Source organism: Lactuca serriola, chromosome 3 (genome assembly GCF_051521515.1).
Source record: "Lactuca serriola cultivar US96UC23 chromosome 3, Lser_US96UC23_V15, whole genome shotgun sequence".
NCBI lineage: Eukaryota > Viridiplantae > Streptophyta > Magnoliopsida > Asterales > Asteraceae > Lactuca > Lactuca serriola.
In genome coordinates, this window is record NC_136410.1 from 51207703 (window position 1) to 51234866 (window position 27164).

Below are 27164 nucleotides of genomic sequence, written 5' to 3' on the forward strand. Positions count from 1 at the left end.
AAATCCATAGCAAAATCCGTAACTTAAAGTCAAGTTTCTAGTAGTTATATACACATTCAAATAATTTATAATATAGGACCGTGATATACAGATTCAAATAATTTATAATATAGGACCACTGCAACTTGATAATATAATATAGTTTAGTTCAAATTAAATTGGAATCCACTATTGGGTACTTTGTATTTTAATGGTAGACTTGGTAGTGCATGCACATGCATATCATTTGTAATTGTAATATACAATTGGTGTGATGGCCCCGCCTCATGCTTTGCAAATCATTTCTGTGGAATGCAAAAACCTTGCATTCACGTGTCTCGTCTCAAACTAAAAAATTGAACATCAATCGCGCCATATGACTCGCACGCAGCGCCGTCCACCGTCTAACCGTTCACCGGATACACACCCAATATCTGATGAAACAACCTATAACATAATCCCATTAAACAATTTACACGTTGATCGACACTACTACAAAAAAGGCTATAAAAACCCAGTTAATATGGCTAATAGAACCCGGTTTTGCAACAGGGTTATATGAAGGCGAGTCTTATGTGAAAGTATAAAAAGAACCCGGTTTTGCAACCGGGTCTTATTAGGAAAATAGAGCCCGGTTTTACCTATGCAACCGGGTCTAATGAATTCAATAATATAGCCACTTTTCTTGTATGAAATCACAGTTAAGACTTTACACATACCACCAATTCCACAATCCCATGAGCATCCAAATGTTGTTAATAGAAGATAAAAAAAATTACCAACATAAAAACATGAAAGAGTAAGCAAAGAAACCTTCAACTACTTAATTAGGTAGATTCAACAATAAACAAAATATTTCAATTTAAAATGACCAGTTGCTAATACCAACAATAAAGTTCAAACAATAATAAAAATATTGTTAACTAAGTTAAACAATTGTTGCAACTGACTAAATACAAAAACTAAAACTAGCAATGATGGTTCTAATCATTTTGAGTCCAGCCTTCATCATTGTGCCTCTTGATTTGCCATAACTAAACATGAAAGAAGAACCAGGTTAGAACATCATATGCAGGGTAGGTGTTCTTAGTTTGGCACACAATGGTTAAAGTTAAACTAAAAGTTTGATGTTGTAAATATTAAAAACTAACCAGATATGCCTTTCTACCCAACCACATCTTTCATATATTTGTTCAGGAATTGTGTTGCCCACTTAACAACAGTTGAAAACAAGGTGGTTTCAGAAAATGGAGTTGTGTCATTCCAAGGGGTAGCAGTCTATAAAAATATAAATTACAATTGTTATATAAGAAAGATAGAGTATATTGTGATAGACAAATGACAAAATATATATATATATATATATATATATATATATATATATATATATATATATATATATATATATATATATATTTAAGTACTTACTCTACTCAAGAATCCGTGTTGTTCAACCATCACAAAATCTGTCATCCATTTCATTACATAATACCCACACTCCCAATCGCCCGGTTGTTGGTTGCACTAAATTGTAATCACAAATGTACACTAATCAAACAAGTGAAATACAAAATCTATTTTTTTGGATATAGTGACATGAATTACCTCAGCGAGCGTCTAGCTAATTGGATTTGATGCGTCTTTCCCGTACCTTGCAAAAGCCCTAAAAAAGAAAAATTAGTGTTGTAATAAAAAAAATATATAAAAGAAAACAAATTTTAAGATATTTCTTACGTGTCAACATGTTTCTTGAGTAGGTAATAGGTATCCATAGGCTTTTGTATAGGACTCCTGATTGAATCCAATATGTACCCGGTGCGATTATGAGGGGAAATGACAAAGAGGACCCAATGCTCACTTGTAATGTTTAAGGTATCAGTATAAACTATAAATATGGAGAACATTTAACAATTATTATAGTAACATAAATAACCTTTGAAGATATGGAGCGATAAGAAATTTTTTTCCTTGATTAATTCGCATCGCATCAACAATGTAATTTATGACAGCTTCCGGGTTTTCTTGGCAATCTGCCCCAAGAATCCTATGCGGGTTTAGGAAAGAGCATTTGTTCTTCAAACGTGAGATCGAATGTAGATTCCTAAAAATAAGACAAAAACATGTTACGATCATCTAATATCTAAGCACCGGAGAAAAAATATTAAGAAATTTAAGTGTACTTACATCTGCCAAACCGTTAGAATGGTAACATCAAGTGTTCTTTTGTTCAACAAACGAAGAATTTCTTCTCGTGCAATCCAAAACTCAAATTTCTCAGCTTCTAAAATGCCATAATCAGCTACAACATGAATTAATGGGTTGTTCTTTAATCGCTCACGTAGTAATTCAATTGGCTTCGATTTGTTCATTGGAGCGAGTGTGTTCTTTTTTGTACAACCCCCTACCGGGGTTTGTAGCGAACTTGGAGTTGAATTCTGTAGCTTTCTTCCTTGTATCTATATCCACAAACCATTTGATTAAACACATTGGTAATAACTTGATGCATATATATATATATATATATATATATATATATATATATATATATATATATATATGTAGTAACTACAAAAATCAAGGATAAAAAGAATGTTCCTCAGTTAGAATAATAGCATTCCGTGGCCATTGAATTATTTGGCCAACTGCACTTTGAAGATTACTGGCTTCATCAGTCACTACAGGAATTGGAAGACCCTGAAAGTCTTTGTTGATTTTGTCTATCAAAACTTTAAGGTGGTTTTCACGCAGAGGGAGTGAGTGTATTAGCCCATTCTCGTAGGGAAAGACCAGCCCACTAGCGCAATTCTGGTCCAATGCACCATATGGAAACACCAATTTACATTGAGTAGGGTTCTGCAAGCAAGCAGGTTTTGTATATAAATAACACGAATGTTAAATACCTAATTGAAAGTTAAAATACAGTATCAAGATTAAAACTCAAGCAAATAGGTACACACAATTACTGTTATCTCAACCAAGGCTGGCATTGAGTCACAGCTACTATTCAGAACCCCTAGGCTCACATTGTCCACAACTTGCTTATTAGACTCATGCATCATTGCCTTTACCTCTGCCACCTGTTTTGTAACCCTTGGGCTCTCATTGTCCACAACTTGCTTGTTAGACTCCTGCATCATTGCCTTTACCTCTGCCACCTGTTTTGTAAGGTCATCTATCATGGCGCGCATCTCATTCATAGATTCTTTCACATGCATTTTCCTCTTCTTTTTATCATTCCCTTGCATGGCTTTTCTCAGTCCGACAGTGTGACCAACTGACCTAGTTCGGCCAGGGTGCTCCCTTCCTAACACCGCTGTCAATGAATCCTCTCCGGGTTCAGGCACCCAATCTCCCCGGGACATTTGACTTTCGACCTCTGCCTGTTAACAAAAACAACAGGATTATGTGAATAAATACTGTACCAGTGTGTAATCTACAAAACCTTACTTGTTGTTAAAAACATTCAATAAGAGCAACCTTAAGTAGGCTAGCTCCTTTGTTTCATGTATTAAAGGACTGATTTCATTTATATATATAAAGGTTTAAGATTGTGTAATTAATTCATTATCATGAAGGCTAAGTAGATGCATATATGGATCTGGGAAATTGCTACCTGATTGATATTCTCAAAAGAAATGCAATTGATGTTGTAGGGATTAGTTACAACATCAACATTTTATTGGAACAAAGCTAGCAAGGCATTACCAGATAAAAAAAACATTGATGTCCTTAAGCTGTTAGTTGAGACATTGATAATTAGCATTAATCTAGAATTCTATATTTCATGGTTAACTTAACTTTATCTCACCTTGCTTTGTAAATATACTAGAATTCAATTATTTCAATAGAAATTATAACAAAATTTAAAAAGGAAGAAATATCTTACAAGCTTAGTCATTGTTGGTTGTATGCCAGGTGGTGCATAATACGATCCAGAATCAGTTTTAGATAGCCTACCCATGACAAAATCTCTTGAACACTAGCTTTTTATCTTGCACAATTCTAATGCCAACTCTTCTGACAACCCTCCAGATGCAATCTCTTTTTCCCACTGAGCTTGTTTACCCCGATATCCATGTGGACCTAATCGTGCAGGATTTTTTTGAAGCTTTGCATTGGTTCTCGCTTTCTCACTTATTGCCTGCAAACATAGGTAACACAATTTAAACATTTGCATTACAATAATTAATTTCATCGAAAGAATCAGATGAACTAAAGTCCAACAAACCCGAAATTCCTTTGAAGATCTCTCTTTTTTGAAGGTTTTCCATGTATCAGGGTCTAGATATGGGTAGATTGGAATTGGATCTCTTCCATTGGCCATGAAATCACGTATGAGCCTCTTCTTGTAGGATTTCCATGCAGTGTTGCAAATTTTAAGCACATCACCTCTGCGTTTGTTATTTTGAATATTCCATCGTCTCTGTTTATGTCAAAGTAAAGATTTTAACCGTTAATAACATATTCTGACTAAATGAAAACACATATAATAGGTCTTAGATATCATACTTTAATACTTAACCACAACATTTCAAGTTCACCCTGCGACACTTTCTTCCAAGTTCGATAATTGATAGAAATCATCGATCGTGTGAGGACTCCACACTCATTGGCAAACTTAATTTGTTTATCCCCATAATGCAGACCAAAATGATTGAAATCAACTTCTTGTGGCTCTTGATTGTCAATTAGTTGTGTGGCTATTCTCTTTTTTCTCTCTTGTGGTTGCGGTGGCTGTTGTGGTTGATCATCCATTGTATACCTCAATAGTTTATTGGCTATGGCGGTGATGAAGCTAAGCATTGACATTATTTGTGTGTATTGCTATATTGGGGACTTAACCTGGTGGTTTCTGAGTTTTAGTATCATAGAGGAGCTTAAAAACCGCATAGTGGGTCAAATGGCGGGATATCGAAAATTAATGGCGGTAATTTTTCTCCATTAGACAACGTGGTTGATTGATGGTAGAAAGTAGAAAACGATTTGTTTTATAAGAAGTAGTTATGGTTAATTTTCATTATGGAAACAAAATTTTGATTAATTAATAACCTGTGATGGAAAATGATAACGTATAAGGTCCATTTACCATTAATATAATCTTGTTTTTTAATTCCCCATGCCTAATGTATAAGTTTAATTTCGATTGGTATACACTTGTTTTCTTAACTCTCCGTAATTAATATTCATTTGATTATATACCCATTTGCATAAAATTAATATCAAATTTGACTAAATCAATAGAAGATTTGTTTACGGATATTAAAATTGCAAATGATTTAACTTCCATTTCCTTTGAAACTTTTCAATTTCAAACGCCCTCTTATACATAATTATTTATTATATGTCACATTCATAAAATTTAATATAATATAAATTTTAATATAATGAAATTCAATAGCAATATTTTTTAGATATTATTGATATTCTGGTTTTATTAAAAAATAATTTAATAATATTCTGCTTATAGGTTAATAATAAAATTATTTTGTTGTTGAAGTTTATAACGCCCGGCCTGTTCCAAATCATTTCCTAATAATGTAGGATGGTGACCCGAAGACCGAGTATCATCAGGCTTCGGGACTTTGAGGAAAAGAGATCTATACCAATTTGGGTGTGGGTAATGTAATTTGGATGATCCGGGAGTTCGGTTTGTGTTTTGGAGCCAAATAGTATTTCAGTACAGTGTTAGTTCGGGCTTTCATGGAAATTGGATTTTCGTTCGGGAAGTATTAAGGCAAGTATGAGTTGATAAAAGTGTAGAGCTTCTCATTACCTCTTCGTGGATATAAAGATCGTCGGAATGGACTTATAACGAAGAAGTTATGGCCTTTGGAAGTTTAGTGATTTTAGGGCTTAATCGAGTATGTGAGGCGTACTAAGTAGTGTGATTACGAGTGTTCTAGGCAGTACGCTATGCTCACTCGAGTCAGACCTACACCCTAATTAGGATCTTAGACCCTGTTTAAGCTCCTTAACTCACCACCAAACCTTATTATCTTCAGCCGCCATCCCTCTAAACCCTATAAATGAAACCCTGGCCCTTATTTGAGTGGTTTTTTGAGTTTTTTATGGTATTTCATGCATTTTGGTGATCTTTGAATAAGAAGAAGCTTCTTAGAAAAGTGTGAAATTGCCTGGAGTTTTTGGATCCAACCTTTGTGCACCTTGATCTATCTTTTGGAGGTATAAAGTTTTTATCTTGATGAATCTAGGTGTTAGATATAGTTTAAGGAGTATATTGGGTTCATTTTGGGTCCTTAAAGTCATCATTATGAGTATGGACTACTCCAAGAGCTTTGTATGTTGGATGTTGACATTCGGGAGGTCTCTTGTTCATAAAAATGTCATCTTTATGAGTTATTGTGGTGCATGCATGAGTTTGGGTGATTATTATGGATTGTATTAAGGTTTTGGTCTCATTAAGCCTTTCAAAGGAGTAAAGTTGCCAACTTTACGTGTTAATCATCTCGTTAGGGTCATATCCAAGTTTGGAAGTCATTGTTTTAACCATTAAGAGCTTTTTTAGGATTTTTGGACCCTGAAAGAGTACATAGGGCGTACGCATATTGGGCGGGGCCTATATATATGACGGGCTAGGCTCGTTGTATGACGGGATAGGCCCATTTGTGTGTTGTGCTAGGCCCATTGTAAGTTATGTACGTGTTAACTATCTTTGTGACTTTTACATTTGTATGATAGGCTAGGCCTAATGGTTTGGCAAGGCCAGGCCCATTATGGTGGGTTGGGCCTAATATGCGGGTTATGCCCAATGGTTTGTATGGTATGTGGTATTTTGGGGAACCCACTAAGCTTTGTGCTTACGGTTTTTATGGTATGTGGTATTTTGGGATGTTGCAAAGTTAGTTTAATTTCAACTTAAGAACAATCATTTTCAATAAAAACATTTCAATACAAACCAAATTTAAAAGGTTTTTTGGACCTAAATAATTAAACTGAAAGCCTAACTACATTAAATCTTCTCCAAACAAATCCAATGAGCAAGCACATCTTCTTATATCGTTGTTGTTCGACCTGTAATAAAACAAATTGTATTAATATGTTGATCATAATAGCAACTTTACAATGAATTTTGTTTGCTTCAAATCAAATAACTAGGTTGTTACCTTTTAAAAGTGTATTATGCCATCATTCCCATAATCCTTCATCATGGTCAGATCTTAAGTAAGTGGTATCATCAACATTATCATCCGAAGATGGGATACCAATGGAAAATGGAGGTAGCTCATCAAAATGATCGTTTTCTTCTTCATCTGTGACATCATCAACACCGAGTATACGTCGTTTACTGTGCAAGACAATGTGACATCCTAAATATTTCGGATCCTCAACAAAGAATACTTGGGTGGCTTGCTTGGCTAAAATAAATGGCTCAGATGCATAACCATTTGTTGAAAGATCGACAATAGCGAAACCATCGTTGTCAACTTAACACCTCGTTGGTTGTCAACCCATCTGCACTTGAACATGGGTACAATGATGGAATCATATTTCAATTCCCAAATTTCTTGAACGACACCATAGTAAGAGTCTTTAGCGATCTTGCACCTTTCCTCGTGATTAGCCCCACTGAATTCCATTGTAGAGGCTATTAGTGTCACTCCACTATTTTGAAATGTACTTTTACCATCTTGCCGATTGGTGTAAAATGTATACCCATTGATATCGTAGCCTTGGTACGTTGCCACAAGATTTTGCGGACCATTTCCCAAACTCACTACTACTTCATCCATACTTTCTCCGTCATAACTTGCTTTCACTTTATTTTTCAGCCATTTTGCAAAGGTTTTGTTATGCTCAATAGTCAACCATCTTTCGCCCTTATTTCTATGCTTCGTCTGTAGCATTCTTTTGTGCTCATTTATGTATGGAGCAATGATTGTCATGTGTTGTAACACTGTAAAATGTGCAAGCTGAAATTCCTTACGATTTGGAACAAGCCTTTTCAATCCAGTTGTCCCGGTCCCTACAAGTCTACCTGCATGTCGAGATCTCGGAATGCCAATATTCTTGACACCTTGAAGATAGTCTGTACAAAATTCAATCGCCTCTTCTGAAGCATATCCTTCAATAATACTACCCTCTGGTCGATTTTGGTTCCTTACATACCCTTTTAAGACACTCATATATCTCTCGAATGGATACATGTATCGTAGGAAAACTGGACCGCAAACCTTTATTTCTCTTACGATATGAGATATCAGGTGAACCATTACATCAAAAAAAGAAGGTGGAAAGTACATCTCGAGTTGGCATAAAGTCATGATAATATCACTTTGCCATGAATCCAACTCTTCGTGGCTAATAACTTTTGAATGAATCATGTTAAAAAACAAGCAAAGCTTTGTGATCGTGTGTCGAATACGGTCTGGAAGTATTCCACGAATTGCAATGGGAATCATATGTGTCAACAAAACATGACAATCATGGGATTTCATACCTACCAATTTTAAGTCATTCATCGACACCAACTTCTTAATGTTAGCTGAATAGCCAGATGGAACCTTCATAGTATGCAAGCATTGGCAAAATTTTGTTTTTTCATCCTTGGACATGGTATAACATGCTGGAGGCAAATACGTACGTTTCCCAACATTCTCAACTGGAGCAAGCTCGGGTCTAATTCCCATTGCTACCATGTCTCTTCGAACGTTAGCCCCATCTTTTGACTTCCCTTTAAGGTTTAACAATAACCCTAACAAACTTTCACAAACATTTTTCTCTATATGCATGATATCAAGACAATGTCGGACTTGCAAGTGCTTCCAGTATGGTAAATCCCAAAATATAGACCTTTTCTTCCAAATACTATTGGTAACAGATCTACTTTTACCTTTTACTTTACCGAACACAATGTTTAGATTTTCAAGTCGGGAAAATAAAATTTCTCCATTTAATGGTTTTCTTGCCTTTTTTTCTCGATTCTACCATTGAAGACCTTTTTTTCTCTACGATAACGGTGTTTATGTGGAAGAAATCTTCGATGACCCATGTATACAGTTTCTTGCAGTTTTTTAACCATAATGAATGTGTGTCGTCTTCACAAATAGGGCATGCCTTTTTCCCTTTTGTACTGTATCCTGATAAATTCCCGTATGCCGGGAAATCACTTATGGTGCAAAAAATCATGGCTCTTAGTTGGAAATTATGCCCTATATATGCATCATACACTTCAACACCGGAATTCCATAATATTTTCATATCGTCTATTAATGGAGCCAAATACACATCGATGTCGTTTCCAGGTTGTTTTGGACCTTGAATTAGCAATGACATCATAATATATTTTCGTTTCATGCATAACCAAGGTGGGAGATTGTAGATACAAAGAAGTACTGGCCATGTACTATGACGACTACTCAGACTTCCAAATGGATTAAAACCGTCAGACTTCCAAATGGATTAAAACCGTCAGAACTAAGTCCGAATCGAATATTTCTAATCTCTTGACCAAATTCTTCAAAATCATTGTTGATATTCCTCCATTGAGGAGAATCAGCCACATGTCTAATCTTATCGTCTATTTTACACTTAGCATGCCATCTCAACAGCTTTGCATCTTTGGCATTCGCAAATAACCATTTCAATCTTGGTATGATTGGAAAATACCATAATAATTTAGCAGCTGGGCCTTTTTTGGTCGCTATAATATTTTCTTCTTCCATCTGGGCTTTCCTCTTATACCGCGAAGTACCACATATAATACACTTATCTAGGTCCGCATGTTGGTTTCTATATAACATGTAATCATTTGGACATGCATGTATTCTTTTGATTTTCAATCCCATTGGACAAATTAATTTTTTTGCTTGGTATAATGAAACAGGGAGCTCGTTATCTTCGGGAAGCATTTCATGCACAATCTTAAGTAGACTTGTGAAGCTTGTATCACTCCAACCATTGGTTGCTTTTATGTTAAACAATTTGAGCACAACTAAAAGTTTGGTAAATTTTGTACACCCAGTATACAATGGTTTTTCTGACTCGTCAAACAATTGTTGAAATTCGTCATAATATTCTTTTTCAGGAACATTATCCTCACAATCATGGAACATATCATACACATTCTCATGATCGTCATTCCAATCAGTTTCGTTGTTAAGTTCTGAGAAACTTGTGTTCTGATCGAGCAATATCTCACCATGTCGTGACCAACACGTATAGTTACTCATAAACCCACGAGTTATCAGATGTTCTTCTATTTTTGTAGAATCAGTGTACATATGACAATTTTGACAATCAATACAAGGACACCATATGTAACCTTCTCCCTTTTTCACCCGATTTTCCTCTGCAACTTTTAGAAAATCGGCCAAACATGCCAAGTATCTAACGTCTGAACGTTTCATTTTGTACATCCAATAACTGCGATCCATCTATAATTTCAAAATATATATTTTAATATAATCAATATACTAGAGAAAGTATTTATATAATGACTATACGAGACAAATTATTTAACAAACAGTTTTAAAATGAGAATCTTGAAAATTCAACTTTATTATATTAATTTTGGATAAGTATATATCTAAAAGCATATGCAATGTACATGATACTAACTAAATTACTAAATGGATGTTGCAAATATATGATGGATTTCCTAAAAAGTGATAAAAAAAATAAAGTTACTTTCATGATTTAGATTAAACAATTAACATATTTTTTTCTTTTATCATTTCAATCAATTTTTAAATTAAATACCACCTAAACACTCATAATTTCAAGTGCTAATATATCCTAAATTTCTAACACAATTGTTTATAAATAACATTTAAGAAAACAATCAAGAAAAAAGTAACAATGTAAACAATAAAACAAAATACGTGACACATATCACATATCATGATATCATATAAATAATTTAATAATTAAAAACATTAAAATTTATTTTATTCATTTTATAATGGTTAGATATCATTTATTCTAATTTATTCTAATTAGTTTCCCTCTTTCACATTGATTTTTCCTTCCCGCCTACAACTCTATATTTCCCTCCAAAATCCACATCCACAATTTCACATACTTCCCAATATGGTATGATTAGAGAGAGTATTGTCATTTTTCAACAAGACATAAGAACATTCGTTATACCCACCACATACCATATATGTGGTGGGTGCCACATCAGCATCACATTCCATTACCACTAACATGGATACTTACCACTAACACACCACTCCACATCATTATTTTTATTTTTTTTTAATTCAAAAATACAATAAAATAACTTTTTTTTTAATTCAAAAATACAATAAAATAACTTTTTTTTTAATTCAAAAATACAATAACATTACTTTTTTTTTAATCCAAAAATTAAAATAAAATTACAATTTTTAAAAGTAAAAAGCATTTATTTTTTTAAACTATTTTTTCATTAATTATAAAAATAAAATAACAATTTTAAACTACATTCTAGAAAACAAACATTACATTAATAAGAAAACGAATAAACATACATATAAAAATCATAATCGTCGTTCATGCTATGTTGGTACAAATGTTCCGCGACATCTTCTCGAAGATTGAAACACGTTTCACTGTTATGAATTTCGACAACTCGCTCCAAAAAAGCATTCGTTCCGGGTACGAACTCCTCAATTGGAACGACAACGTCGTTCGGACATACGTGCAAATCGCTCGACCTTCATCTTCAATAATCATATTATGCATTATAATACATGCTAGGACCATTCGCTTAATTCTTTCTTTATCCCAAAGTCGTGTAGCATATTTCACTACATGCCATGTTTGCTTAAGGACTCCAAATGCCCTCTCGATATCCTTTCTCGCTGATTCCTGTTTTTTTGTAAACAATTTTGCTTTTTCACTTCGAGGAACTGAGTATGCCTTCATCAATGTAGAATAATCCGGGTATATCCCATCACCAAGGTAGTAACCATATTTGTACGCGTGCCCGTTTACCGTGAACGTCATATCAGGTGCTTTGCCGGTCCAAATATCGTTGAAAAGTGGAGACTGACCAAGAACATTAAGGTCGTTGTTAGACCCCGCTACTCCAAAAAAGGCATGCCATATCCACAAATCTTGAGATGCAACAGCTTCTAGGATGATAGTTGGTTCACCTATATCTCCTCGAGTGAACTGACCACGCCATGCAGTTGGACATTTTTCCCAAGCCACATGCGTACAATCTAGACTGCCAAGCATACCGGGAAATCCATGCCTCTCTTCATGAGCCGAATATAATCTCTCAATATCACGTTGAGTAGGTTTACACAAATATTCTTCGTGAAAAACCTCATAAACACATGCAGAAAACCAATCTACACATTCAACCGCGGTCCTCTCGGATATTTTCAAGTATTCGTCAGATGCATCAAATGCTATACCGTATCCCAAATACCTAAGAGCAGCCGCACATTTTTGTATACTACTAAAACCCATTCTTCCTCTAGCGTCGGGTTTTTGTTTGAAAAAAATCATAACTAGATTCTAAAGCATTACTAATACGTAAAAATATAACCTTATTCAGACGAAAACGACGTTCGAACGAGTCGTCATTATAAAGACAATTATCGGCAAAGTAATCACGTACCAATAAGTCGTGTGCGGCTTGGCGATCACGATTGATAACCGCCCTTGTACGCGCTGCATTCGAACTTTCTTCGGCGTGAACGTGTTGCACAACATTGAAGAATGTCTCGACGAATTCTACGTCGTCATCCGAGTCAAAACTTTTTAAAAATTCCATATTTGTCGAGGGATCCATAGGTGTAATTGAGTGTAGAATGTGTATGTATGTGTATGTGTTTTGGTATTGAGTTTTTATAATTGAGTTTGAAAAAAAAAAAAAAAAAAAAAAAAAAAGAAACGGCCAAAATAGCCGTTCAACGGCTCCAAAAAGAAACAACCAATAGCAATCCTCGTTTCAATTCGTTGTCCCGACCACAACTTGCAACGACCACGGTCGACCACGAACCACCGGGACGGTGTGCACGTCCGTGGTTCGTGGCCCACTAGACCACGGTCCGCTTCGTTGATAGTATACCGGTTAGCCTAATGGGGATCAATCGGAAATCTAATTTCAAAAGGAAACGGAGCGACACCGAATATGGAAATTGGAAATCGTAATATCAGAAGAAGAGAACTTGATTGGAGAATTCGGTAAGAAGTCGAATGGTCATCATCACAAAATCTAGGGTACATCTCCTCTGCTTCTCATTGACCACCGCTTATAAATAACTTTTTGGTTCTATCTCAATCTCTTCCTCTGCAGATTAAAAATAGAGAACGATGGTTGTATTTTCTCTCTCAATCACCCCAGCACCGTATCGACGGTAGACAGGTGAGTTATCGTTTCTGTGTTTATTCCATGGTAGATTTGTCACCTTCCACCACTACAATCCTCTTCCCTCGCCATTGTTGCAAGTATGTAGCTTACAATGTAGCATTAGATAAGTCGAACCCTGTTTTCTTTCTATTTTTTATTGTATACTTTTGATCCATTTAAATTAGAAATATATTCATGACAGTTCCCTGTTCCTAATTTTAGTCTAGTTGATTTGTTCTGATATCTAATCGAAGCTATGTGGTAAAGAATGAGGTTTTCTTTATTATTTTGTGTGATGCTCTATATCCAAGAAAGCTTGCTTCCACTACCATGAAGATGTGTAAAAGGAGTTTGACAATATTAATCTAAACCTTGTTAAAGGCTAAATGGCTAGCCATAAACAATAATTACATGTTCATACTCAGCAAATCTATTTAATTAGTTTAATGGAAGAGAAGATTAGGTAATATTATGTCCACCAAAATACTCTAATTTACAACACCAGTTCATGCTTTTGGTGAAACAAAAATAGTTTACAACTTACATTCACCCGACTTTTTGTTATCAAATATGCTGGAGAGAATGATGAAAGCACATAAAAGTGATCTCCAATGTGGGGTTCCAAGACTCTTGAGGTAATTATATTGAAGGGTTATTTGAAAAAATAGCAAAGTAGTTTCATTTTACTTGTTTTTTAATAAATTTATAGCACCATACTTTCATTTGGTCATGTTACAACAAAGAAGTTAAATTTTTTTGTGGAATAATAGCAATGCTAACCAAATAAAAAACAACTTTTTACTGTTTTAACTGATTAGAGTTTTTTTCGTTAATCTCATGGTTCATATTTTATTTGCAATTATTGATATATGTACTTAATTATAGGCTGAAGTTGAATGGTACACTCACTTTTTTTTGCTATCACTACTAACTCTCATGAAGAGGTAAATAATTTTGGTTAATTCATTTGCTATTAATTGCAGGATGTGTTTTCTCCAAATTATTCCCGGTGTCTAGCTTTGTTATTTGTTTGAATAATAACTTTTATGCTTTTTTTTTTAAAATTTTCAAAGTTATATTATTTGTTTGAATTGTTTAGTTTAAAAAGTGACAATAGAAAGACCAGTTTTTGTAGACTTTTAACTCATATTGTCAGTAATATTTTTGTAAAGCAGTTATGTGATGTATTAGTGGTTTGGTAATGATGTCAAATAGCATTTTTATGCGATGTATTATGTATCTAAAATATTAAATAAAATTTAGAATAATACGAATGATTGCTTAAAAGTGAAAAAATGTTACCTTGGGCAGATTAGATCAAGCTAGAAAAGTGTACTTCGTGGTTCAATTGATTTCTGCCGGCATTCCTATTATGTAAAAGAGTGAAAATATTTTAACAATTGTACTCGATCTTAGAAGTAAAATGCAAACTTCTAAAATAAATATATAACATGAATAAAAGAGTAATCACAATACCTTAAGAAAGTGAAGTTGAAAGTGATGATGAAATCGGTAATGTGAAAATAATGCAAAGTGGTAATCCTGTAACATAAAAAAACTAGCTCTTTTAACAAAATATAACCTACAAATACAAACTTTTGAATTAAATATGTAACATAATTAAAATAGTAATCACACTACCTTTCGAAATTGAAGTAAAAATATGATGATGAACAGCATAGAATGCAAATTGGTAATGGGAAAGAAAAGAATATAAAAATTGTAGTTTGTTGAAACCAGGTGAAGTATATGGATTTATACGTAATCAATTGCGAATACTTGGGGAGTTGAACAACCAGGCTGTCATTATTGATAAAACTTTATCTCACAAACAAGGTTGTTGCTCATTGTACGGCAAAAAAAGTCTGGTAGTTAGCTGGGCCCTATGAATTCATGAAAAGATCCAAACAGTATAAAACCAGGTTACTTATTTTAAACCGGGTCATAAACGAGAAGCCCCTCTTTCCCTATTAATAAAACCCGTTTTTCTCAAAACCGGGTCTTTTCAAGAGGGTCCCATGTACTTTTTTGTACCGTTTCCCAGAAGTACATGCTGCCATCGCTGCTCTAAAGGCTGGCGATCCTGACCTCCCAATACCACCCTATATCCAACTGCAATCCAACTATGACCTCCTGGACTGGCTTGGCGCCTTGTTCGGATTCCAACATCACAATGTGTTAAACCAGCGGGAGCACCTGGTTCTCCACCTCGCAAACGCCCAGATGCGGCTGCAGCCACTACAGGACAATGTCCACACCCTCCACCCGGCGGTGCGAAGGGGATTTCGCAATGATCTGCTCAGCAACTACACCCACTGGTGCTCCTTCCTCGGCCATAATTCCTGCATCCAAGGTACCAACCGAGACCTTCTGTATGTTGCACTCTATCTACTCATTTGGGGCGAGGCGGCGAATCTACGGTTCATGCCTGAGTGTATCTGTTATATATTTCATCATATGGCTGAGGAGATGAATAATATTCTGGTTTGTTACACCGATACCATCACTGGTAGGCATGTGTGGCCCACAATTTCTGGGGAAAACGCATTTCTGAATTGCGTTGTGAAACCAATTTACAATACTGTCAAGGCCGAGGTAGCAAACAGTAATAACGGCACAGCACCACATTTAAATTGGCGGAACTACGATGATATCAACGAGTACTTTTGGAATAGAAGATGTTTCAAGAATTTGAAATGGCCTATGGAACTTGGGAGCGATTTCTTCGTCACAAATAGGAAAAGAAAGAGGGCAGGGAAGATGGGTTTCATTGAGCAGAGATCCTTTCTGAACCTGTTAAGATGCTTCGATAGGTTGTGGACTATGTTGTTCCTCTATCTACAGGCTGCCATTATTGTTGCCTGGAAAGATCCAAACGTTCTTCCATGGCAATCTTTAAAAGACAAAGACGTTCAAGAAAAGCTTTTGAGTGTATTCATAACCTGGAGTTCCATGAGGTTTCTGAGAGCTCTTCTTGATGTTATGATGCAGTATAAACTGGTTTCCAGAGAGGCTTTATGGCTCGGTGCAAGAATGGCGTTGAAGATCATTGTTTCGATTGTTTGGATAGCTGTTTTTGCCACGTTATTTGCTAGAATTTGGAGTCAGAAAAAGAAGGATCTGGGTGTCTCGGATAATTACATTAAGGAAGTGGTAATTTTCATCACGGCAGCGTTGGTGTTCATCCTCCCTCAAGTATTAGCACAAGTCCTCTTTTTTCTTCAAGTACCAAGTTACTTAACCCAGACTACCAACTGGAGAATCTTTTACCTGATAACGTGGTGGTTTCAGACTAAAGCTTTTGTGGGTCGGGGACTCAGGGAAGGTTGGATGGATAGGATGAAGTATTGTATGTTCTGGGTTGTGGTTCTTGCCACAAAGTTCTATTTTAGTTACTTCTTGCAGATAAAACCAATGATTCAACCCACTAAAGACCTCTTACACCACCACTCCAAGGTCACATCCGGATGGCAACAGCTTTTTTGTAAAAGCAACAGGTTTGTAGTAGGCCTTATCTGGCTACCAGTTGTATTGATCTATTTGATGGACTTACAAATCTGGTACTCCATTTATTCTTCATTTGTGGGTGCGGGAGTTGGTTTGTTTAGCAATTTGGGTGAGATCCGCTACATGCAACAACTGAGGTTGAGGTTTCAGTTTTTTGCGGGTGCAATAGGATATAATCTCATGCCAGTCGAGGAGTTGGTAGCTACTAGCCACTTGAATATTCAATCTCTATGGAGCATGGCTAGAGATCGCGTTCATCAATGGTGTTTAAGGTGGTGTTGTCTTGGCATTCCTTTGAAGAAAATTGAATCAAACCAAGTCCAGGCCTACAAATTTGCCGCGATATGGAATGAAATAGTTTTGAATTTTCGAAAAGAAGACATTGTTAGTGACGAGGAAGTCGAGCTTCTTGAGATGCCTCAAGATACTCATAATGGTAGTACTGTCCGAATTAGGTGGCCGTGTTTTCTGCTTTATAAGGAGTTATATCTCGCTGTCTGCCAGGCAAAAGCGTTGGGTGATGCAGGAGACGAGAGGTTATGGCATAAGATTGGAAAGAATGTGTACAGACGTTGTACCGTTTTAGAAACTTACGACAGTGTCAAGAATCTGCTGCTCAAGTCAATATTAGCGGAGAGAACGCAAGAACTCTCAATTCTCGAAAATCTGTTTGAAGAAATCGATAACTCAATTAAGAACAATAAGCTTACTAATACGTTTAACATGTCCGCCCTTCCCATCATTCAAGAGAAACTGATCACTCTTGTCGATCTGTTGATCATAAAGTCAGCCGAGAAAGATGTTAACAAAGTGGTTAGCACGCTAAGGGGACTTTATGTGTTTGTCGTAAGGGATTTCTTCAAACCTAAAGGCACCATGGAGAAGCTAAAACAGGATGGCTTGGATCCCGACAGGCTTTTCCAGAATGCGGTCAGGTTGCCCAATCCAAACGATGACAACTTCTTTCGGCGGGCTCGGCGGCTCCACTCAATTCTTATGTCCCCCAACATTCTGAACAATAATATTCCGGTAAATATGGAGGCCAGGAGAAGACTTGCGTTCTTCAGTAATTCATTGTTTATGAACATGCCACACGCTCCTCGAGTTGAGAAGATGATGGCTTTCAGTGTCTTGACACCTTACTACAATGAAGATGTAGTGTACAAAAAAGAACAACTTTTAACCCAAAACGAAGATGGTGTTTCCATTCTTTACTATCTGAAGACTGTGTATGCTGATGAATGGGCCAACTTTTTGCAGCGAATGAGTCCGGAAGAGCTTGTCACAGAGGAGCAGCTGTGGACTAAAAACCCTAAAGATCTTCGGCTTTGGGCATCATATAGAGGCCAGACGCTTGCACGCACAGTAAGGGGAATGATGAACAATTATCGGGTACTCCAAGAGCTAAACTCGCTTGATGTTGTATCTGAGAAAGACATTGGTGAAGGAGCAACCAAATTCATTCATTCTAGACGTCCACGGCTTCGTCACATACTGCAGGAGACTTTAGATGATGACACTTTGACTAGAGGCCATAAAAGTGGAATGGAACTGATGAAATACACGTACGTAATTGCCTGTCAGATGTACGGGACCCAAAAGGCGCAAAGGGATCCCCGTGCTGAGGATATTTTGTATTTGATGAAAGAAAACAAAGCTCTTCGCGTGGCCTATGTTGATGAGGTGTCCACAAGAGCTGGAACAGATTATTATTCTGTTCTCGTCAAGTATGATGGGAATTTGGAAAAAGAAGTTGAAGTTTATCGGGTGCAGTTACCAGGTCCTTTGAAGCTTGGCGAAGGAAAGCCCGAGAATCAGAACCATGCACTCATTTTTACTCGGGGAGATGCGGTTCAGACCATTGACATGAATCAGGACAACTATTATGAGGATGCCCTGAAAATGAGGAATTTACTTGAGGAGTTCAAAGTTACGTACGGTGTTCATAAGCCACAGATTTTGGGAGTTAGGGAACATATCTTTACAGGTTCTGTCTCGTCCCTTGCTTGGTTCATGTCGGCTCAAGAAACAAGCTTTGTGACATTGGGCCAACGCGTTTTGGCAAACCCTTTGAAAATCCGGTTTCATTATGGGCATCCAGATGTGTTTGATAGATTTTGGTTCTTAACTCGTGGTGGAATCAGTAAAGCATCAAGACCGATCAACTTAAGCGAGGACATTTTTGCTGGTTTTAACTGCACCTTAAGAGGCGGAAACGTTACTCACCATGAGTACATACAAGTCGGAAAAGGAAGGGATGTCGGGTTAAACCAAGTATCCATGTTCGAAGCAAAAGTTGCAAGCGGGAACGGCGAGCAACTTCTTAGTAGAGACGTTTACAGATTGGGCCATATGCTCGATTTTTTCAGAATGCTTTCGTTTTTCTACACAACAGTTGGATTCTTTTTCAACACCATGATGGTTACGTTAGCCGTATATGCGTTTTTGTGGGGTCAGTTATATCTTGCGTTGACTGGGATGGAGAATGTTGTAGAGGGCAATTCTAGCACAACCAACGCTTTGACTACCGTTCTAAACCAGCAGTTTCTTGTGCAGCTTGGTCTTCTCACTGTCTTGCCCATGATCATCGAAAACACTCTTGAGTTCGGATTTCTTACTGCGTTATGGGATTTCATAATAATGCAGCTACAACTTTCGTCTGTATTCTACACATTCTCTGTCGGAACTCGTTCTCATTACTTTGGTCGAACCATCCTTCACGGTGGAGCAAAATACCGTGCTACAGGGCGTGGCTTTGTGGTGCATCACACCAGTTTCGCTGACAACTACAGACTCTATGCTCGTAGTCATTTTATAAAGGCGATTGAACTTGGTTTGATCCTAATCGTTTATGTTGTGTATAGCCCTGTTACTAAAGGAACACTTGCCTACACTGCGTTGACCCTTTCAAGTTGGTTCCTTGTGGTTTCATGGATCATGGCACCATTTGTATTCAACCCTTCTGGGTTTGATTGGTTAAAAACAGTTAATGATTTTTACGACTTCATGAACTGGATACAGTTTCGAGGAATAGTGTTTGAAAACCCTGAACAGAGCTGGGAAAAGTGGTGGTATGAGGAACAAGATCATCTGAGAACAACTGGTGTATATGGAAAATGTTTGGAAATTATTTTGGATTTACGGTTTTTCTATTTCCAGTATGGAATGGTTTATAAGTTGGGTATTGCTGCCGGTAGCAAAAAGATTGATGCCTACTTACTTTCCTGGATCTACATGGTTGTGGCTCTTGTGGCCCATTTGATCATTGTATATCATTGTAAAAAGTATTCTGCGAGAGAACATACCTACTATCGGTTGATTCAGTTCGCTGTTAGTGTTCTTGGAATAGTTATAATAATTTTTCTTATGGTGTTCACACAGTCCAAGCTTCTTGATCTATTAACGAGTCTGTTGGCCTTCCTTCCCACTGGGTGGGGTATTGTTTCGATTGCCCAAGTGTTCCGGCCTATTTTGGAGAAAGCTCAGTTATGGGAGACTGTTGTCTCGATTTCCCGCATGTATGATATGATGTTTGGGATGATCGTGTTGGCACCAGTGGCTGTTTTATCTTGGTTTCCGGGGTCACAGTCGATGCAAACCAGAATCCTTTTCAATGAAGCATTTAGTAGGGGTTTGGGATATGCCAAATGGTTGTTGAAAGGGAGACCAAAACGTAAACAACGATTCCAGGTAATAAATTTGGAATTCTTCAAGTTTTAATTGTATAATTAGTTCTTTATCTTGCTACAACATAATGTTGGATAATTACCTGTGATTTTTATTTCTGTTGCAGGATTGATGCATCTTTTATACTGTGTGACGACTTTTGTGTTTGTCTTGTCGGGCAATTTGGTATTCCTTCTTTGTTTTGCATTATTATATGTCAAAGTGTGCTTGTGTCTGTAAAATAATTAAGAGCAGATTTCATGAAAATGGATGTACTGTAGAAGATCAAAACTAAAGTTATCTGTTAATTATTCTGATTGTTTTATGTAATTTGAGATTTTCTCTCATCTCCCTCATACTAAAATGGGTGGTGACTGGTGAGCATAACATGGTTCCTGCCATACTACCGTTACTTGCTGGTAAATGGAGTGTAGCCACCTCCAAATGCTGAGCAAAGGCCATCCATAGCTGAAGCTTTCAAAACATATGCAGTAGCATGACTCCATTATTTCCAAGCCACATCAGTCTTGCTCCTTATTTTAATGTTACATTTTAAGTTTATTATTATATTTTTATCTGTCATATTATATTATCTATATATATACAAAAAATATATCTATAATGACACTAAAGATTCTTTCAAATTATAACTTTATTATTATCAAGGTGCGCATGTAAAACATAAACGATTAATATATACTAATATTTTTTTATAAATGAAATAACAAACTTACACATTAATGTTTAAATTTTAAGATATTTTTCATTTTTAAATGATAAAATATATATTTGTATTGACGTAAAAGTTCATTGTAGAAGTGACATAACATATTTAAAAGATTAGTTTGGCCTAATTAACACCACTTAGCTAAAAGTCGGTAATACTGCCTACGAAATGATCGAGCTATATAGAATAATCATACTGTTTTCTACGGTGTCTCATATTTTGTCGCAACTTTCTAACAAATTTGCAAGGACTATAGGGCATGGGAGCATCTCACTTTTCCTCACCTCATTTTATTGAAGACATCTTAACACCACACACTTCTCGTTATCCTCTCACCTTTTCCTTTTTCATCTAGGAATAGGTTTCCCATGTTCCCACAAAATGATATGATAATGTCTTCTTTATCTGTACCATATAGAATATATATTTATAAAACAAATTTGTAGCACATACTTTAATCAAAAACACCCGCATTAAATAAATAGTTGCTACAGAGGTAGGGGTCACATGAGGAAGGCCGGGCATCATTAGAGTAATGCAATGTTGGAAGAGAATGGTTCTTGCAGTGGGAGGACGAAAGTGTTGTGTGAGGGCCGTTCAACGTTTGGCGAGTGAAGAATGAAGAAGGAGCAAGTGTAGGCAAAGGGCAAGCCTGTCAAATATCACTACTAGAAACTGAGGTCTCAACCGACAATTCTGTTGCTAAAGACTATCAACGATAGAATTGTCACTCCAGAAAACCTTTGTCGCTAATTGCCAGTGACAGAAAAGCGATGACACAAATAACTCAAGGAGCCTCTAGATTTTGCCGTTATCCGTCACTGATTTACATCGCTTACTTCCTTTCCTGGATCTACATGGTTGTGGTTCTTGTGGCGAGTATTGCCGGAAAAACTCCTGCCGGTGGCCGGAATATTAATAGAGACGATACTATTAGAGACGACAGTGGTGTATTAGGGACGACGTGTATTACAGACGACAAGGGGCTATTAGCTACGAGCCAATTGCGGCGACACTTTAGTAACGACATGTCGTCGCTAATACTATTAGCGACGACAGACGTGATCAATTGCGACGATTTTTGTCGCCGCTAAAGGTTAGTTTTTTTGTAGTATGCATGTAAAAAGTATTCTGCGGGAAAAGATATCTACTATTGGTTGCTTCACTTCCTTGTTAGTGTTGTTGGAATACTTATAATAATTGTTCTTATGGTGTTCACACAGTTCAAGCTTCTTGATCCGTTAACGAATCTGTTGGCCTTCCTTCCCACTGGGTGGGGTATTGTTTTGATTGCCCAAGTGTTCCGGCCTATTTTGGAGAAAACTCAGTTCTGGGAGACTGTTGTCTCGGTTTCGCGTATGTATGATATGATGTTTGGGATGATGGTGTTGGCACCTGTGGCTGTTTTATTATGGTTTCCGGGGTCACAGTTCATGCAAACCAGAATCCTTTTCAATGAAGCATTAATTTAGTAGGGGTTTGGGATATGCCAAATGGTTGTTGAGAGCAAAACCAAAACTTAAACGATAATGATTCCAGGTAAATTACATCTATAATTCTTCAAGTCTTGATGGTATAATTCTCTGCCGGGCTACCACATAATGTTGATTAATCACCTGTGATATCTTATTTCTGTTGCAGGATTGATGCATCTTTTATAGTGCGACTTTTATGTATGTCTTGTCGGGCATGCTTGTGTCTGTAAAATCCTTAAGATCTGATTTCATGAAAATCGTTCTGTTTTGAGTTTGCATGTGTTCTTCGTATATATCATATCATCATATTAAAACACATCATGGTATGTATTTAAACTTTAATGAAATTAAAAAGAAGTAAACGTATTAGAATTATATTATATAGCTAAAAAAAAAACAAAAATCAGACCAACACATCTAGTGACCTTTGTCGTGGGAGCCACTAAAATTATTCTTAAAGTTGTCGAAAAATTTAAGGTAGTCTATATCAATTATAATATATAAACCATGTAAAAGACAAACCCTTCAATACATATTTTCCTGTTTTTTCCGTTTAAAAAAAGTTGTACCGCTTTTGTACTTATCTTTAGACCAACTAAAATATAAAACCTTCGAAAACAACATACATGGTGATAACAACTACGAAATTATAATTTATAGTAATATTTATCTTAATAATTATTAAAATACTTGATTTGAATAATAGAAGGCGTAAAAAAGGTATATTCAGTATAATGATCTACACAAAACTATTCGTAATTTTCTAATTAATTAATTCTTCTTGTGCCACACAAAACATATATAGGTGATAACTATTCATTATTGACGACAGCGGCAGCATATCAATTTGTCGCTGCTAAAGATACATGTCGCCGTTAAAGAAGACGAACTCGGTCTTCTGCTAAATATCAATTTGTCGCTGCTAAAGATACATGAGACCTGCGGAACGCAACCGATGATTCTACGCACGAAACAACATTCCCAAGACACAGAAGCCAACTCGGTCTTCCATTCTGAAGAAGACGAACTTTAAACTTTTGCGAACCCAAGCTACTTCGCATACAGGACCCTCATGCTAGACACTTATGCCCGAACACAATGTTGCCACTTGCCTTCTTTCCAAAGGAACGGGGACCTCCCAGGTCCGAACCTTTCTGTCCACCATCCGAAATACCAGATCCCCTCCGGTTACTAAACCCAAGCACAAACTCTTTGTCGCTCCCAGCGACCTCCGAAGAAACTTCGGCTAGCTAAAACTGTCCTATCTATCTTGTCACTCTGGCTCCCTAAGTCCTGGGATCCACGATCCTCTAAATTGGCCCTACGGTCTTAACCAGGTCCTAACTGCGCTGCTGCAATCATACGGGCCTCGCCCACAGGTCTCACCCAACTACATCTCGGATTGGCCTCTCCCACAGGTCTCACCTATCTTGGGCTATGCAGGCCTCACTCCACCCTAAAACTCAACGAACTACCCTCTCTATCGATCTTCATCATGCTAACTAAGAGATACGGGCCACGCCCACATTCTGCTAAGCAGGAGATACGGGTCCTCGCCCACACTCCTCTAACTAGCTGCTAACGAAATGTTACAGCTACCCTGCAGCTATACTACTCTTCCCACTCCGCCTAGCTGCTGGAGATTGCAACGACGACCCCGTAGTCTTTCATCCTGACTAAACTCGTACCCTGTCGAGAAAATCTCCCACCTGGTTCCCACCTAGGTATCATCTACCGCGAAAACACAAACTCAATGTTGGGAAGTTTCCCAAACCCCCAACTTGCGCGCTCCTCTAATCCAACAGCCACTGGGGCTGCTTTCCTTTCTAACAAAGTTGCGAACGCATCCCAATTTGAACTTACCCCTGCTCTTGACCTCTGGGATACTTCTCCCCCACTTCGATTCGACTATATCCCTACAGCTCCCAGCTTGGGAAGGATTCCTAATCCTTCTCTCCATCTAAAAGAGTCGATATGCTGACATCCAACACTTACCACTACTAACATTCCAACTAACCAATACCAAATCTAAACTACTCTTGAAGACTAACAGAACACTTTCCGAGAACCGGCTCCAAAAAGGGGGGTATTGCTATGAACTACCGCCCGAAAATCCATGGTATGCAGATGACATATGATCCGAACACGAACATAAATAAAGTTCTAACATACATTCATTAACACAGATTCAATACCACAACAACATGATCATGAATAAAAGTAGGCAGGAAAGCAAAAGATTCATACCTGCAACCTAGATTTGATGCATGTCGAGAAAAATGTGGGTGAGAGTCTTTTCGATACTTCTATGATGAATGATAATAGTAAAGACACATCAAATGCACGTGAGGACTTGAAAAATCTAAATATCCGACGTAATCAATGGTTGCAAAAAATGGCAACAAGTTCACTAGACCACATGCAAGCTACTCATTCAAGAAACCTGACCACAAAAGCTTTTGTCAATTTATAAGAGATGTTAAATTTCCTGATGGGTTTGTATCTAACATCAGTAAGAAAGTGGTAGATAAGGATACAAACATTATTGGGTTGAAATCTCATGACTATCACATTCTTATGCAACGTTTGATACCGATTGGAATTAGAGCGTTATTGGACAAAGAAACTTCTACACCAATTGTAGATCTTTGTACGTTTTTCAAGCAAATTTGCTCTAGAACACTAAAGGTGGAGGATATGAGGAAAGCAAAAGAAGACATTATTAGAATCTTGTGCAAGTTAGAGTTGATTTATCCTCCAACATTTTTCGACATTATGATTCATTTAGTTTTGCATTTACCTGATGAAGCGATTGTCGGAGGCCCGGTATGTATGAGATGGATGTATCCATTCGAAAGGTATATGAAAAAACTAAAAAACTATGTCATAACTAAGGCGAGGCCAGAAGGTTGTATAGTTGAAGGTTATATTGTTGAAGAAGCTTTGACATTTTGTTCGATGTACCTTCAAGATGTCAATCACCTTGAAAGAAATGAAGACGTTGTCATTGAAAAAACAAAGTTTTGAATGTTTGAGTCCAAGTGTCGACCGACGAGCGCAACGCAAATCAAACAACTTGATATAAGGGAGAAACGTAATATAGAATGGTTTATATTGAATAGTTGTCAAGAAGTCAGACAATACATCGAGTAAGTGTTATTACTTTTAATTATCTTTCATTATTTATTGTTACTTTTTTCCATTCATCAATTATATATATATATATATATATATATATATATATATATATATATATATATATATATATATATACATTCATCAATATAGAAAATTCAATTCTAAACATCCTGAAAGTGACGAAAAGACCGAATTTCCCAATTGGTTTCTTGAAAAGGTAATAATAATTAACAAACAAATATCTTTGATAAATATAACAAATCAAGAATACATAACACATCAACATATGTTTAATAGGTTTATCAGATGGAAAAAGAAAACTCTCCAGAATTCCACAAAGAGTTGTCAGCCATTTCAATGGGTTCACAAATGGATGTTTATACTTACACCGCGTGCATAGTCAACAGTGTTAGGTTTATGGTACTTAGTCGTGATGCACAACACAAAACACAAAACTCTGGGGTTCTAGCGGTTGGTGAGAATGGAGAGAAATATTATGGCCAGTTAGAAGAGATTATGGAGGTGCAATATCCATATGATTATTCGACTTTAATATTTTGGTGCAAGTGGTTCGATACGGGAGATATTCCTGATGATAATTTCATAAGTATCGACACAGAAAAAGAAGTGTACCAAGATGATCCACTCATATATGCTTCGCAGGCCAAACAAGTGTTCTACATCTGCGAGCTTGTTAGTCATCGAAGAAACCAAAACAACAACCCTCGTTGTGTCGTCGAGCATGTTAATCATCGAAATATTTGCGATCTACCATCCGACAATGCTCGTGTCCAAAAGGCTTACAGTGACTCTGTCCAAGATGTCGACAATGTGGAGGCCGAAAATGTTGACATAGTTCAAAACAACTCTTCATCTGGAGCTAGACTTTTTATCAACTTCTCACAATACATTCAAAACAATGTTGATTATAACGATGAAGACGAGACTGAAGTACCTTCCCCAACAGGTAGAATCGATAATGTTTCCGATGAAGAGACTGATTATGATGATGACGATTCTGATTATGATACTGATGAAGAAAACATTGAAGTATATGATGAAGATTTTGATTAAGAAAATCAAATGTTTTTTTTGTAATAGAAACTTTATTTGAAATGTACCTTTAAGTCATATTGTTTGTCTAACTTTTATTTATGTTGTTTGTCTATATTGTATATCTTACAATTTCACAAGGTAACTAACTTTTATTCATATTGTATTTCTATATTGTACATCTTGTAATTTACAGGCTACAGATGAGGTTTACTTGGGCGATACTCTTGGCCATGATCACCGATGTTATGGGGCTTGGACATGGAGGTGATGAAGTCGGGGATCCACCACCTCCAGTAGGCTTTGGTCG

The 27164-nt window shown here is 36.7% G+C and overlaps 2 protein-coding genes, 1 long non-coding RNA gene and 1 other non-coding gene across 4 annotated transcripts; 3 read left to right on the forward strand and 1 right to left on the reverse strand.

Moving 5' to 3' along the window:
• Positions 1-7125: 7125 nt before the first annotated feature.
• Positions 7126-9273, reverse strand: LOC145095244 (uncharacterized). The gene is made up of 3 exons (XM_079033157.1): positions 8907-9273; positions 7433-8719; positions 7126-7355 (listed from the first exon to the last, which is right to left on the reverse strand). The coding sequence occupies exons 1-3, from the start codon at positions 9271-9273 to the stop codon at positions 7126-7128; spliced, it is 1884 nt and encodes a 627-aa protein (XP_078889283.1).
• A 6054-nt stretch (positions 9274-15327) lies between these two features.
• Positions 15328-20831, forward strand: LOC145092272 (callose synthase 12-like). Its single transcript, XM_079030202.1, has 2 exons — positions 15328-20485; positions 20589-20831. The coding sequence occupies exons 1-2, from the start codon at positions 15512-15514 to the stop codon at positions 20592-20594; spliced, it is 4980 nt and encodes a 1659-aa protein (XP_078886328.1). The 5' UTR covers positions 15328-15511; the 3' UTR covers positions 20595-20831.
• LOC145096501 (small nucleolar RNA J33) lies at positions 18159-18239 on the forward strand. The gene has a single exon (XR_013703906.1). It is a non-coding gene; the product is annotated as a small nucleolar RNA J33 (small nucleolar RNA).
• A 676-nt stretch (positions 20832-21507) lies between the features above and the next one.
• Positions 21508-22903, forward strand: LOC145094422 (uncharacterized). The gene is made up of 3 exons (XR_013703336.1): positions 21508-22284; positions 22412-22727; positions 22830-22903. It is a non-coding gene; the product is annotated as an uncharacterized LOC145094422 (long non-coding RNA).
• Positions 22904-27164: the final 4261 nt, after the last annotated feature.

Bases quoted from the DNA above. Each gene is read 5' to 3' on its own strand.
- LOC145092272 (XM_079030202.1), top strand. From the start codon at position 15,512: ATGCGGCTGCAGCCACTACAGGACAATGTCCACACCCTCCACCCGGCG.
- LOC145095244 (XM_079033157.1), bottom strand. From the start codon at position 9,273: ATGTCATTGCTAATTCAAGGTCCAAAACAACCTGGAAACGACATCGAT. The intron at 8,720-8,906 runs GCAAGAAAACCA...TCATGCATATAG, and splicing joins GGTAGAATCGAGAAAAAAAG to AGAAAAATGTTTGTGAAAGT. The intron at 7,356-7,432 runs GTGTTAAGTTGA...CATTTATTTTAG, and splicing joins ATGGGTTGACAACCAACGAG to CCAAGCAAGCCACCCAAGTA.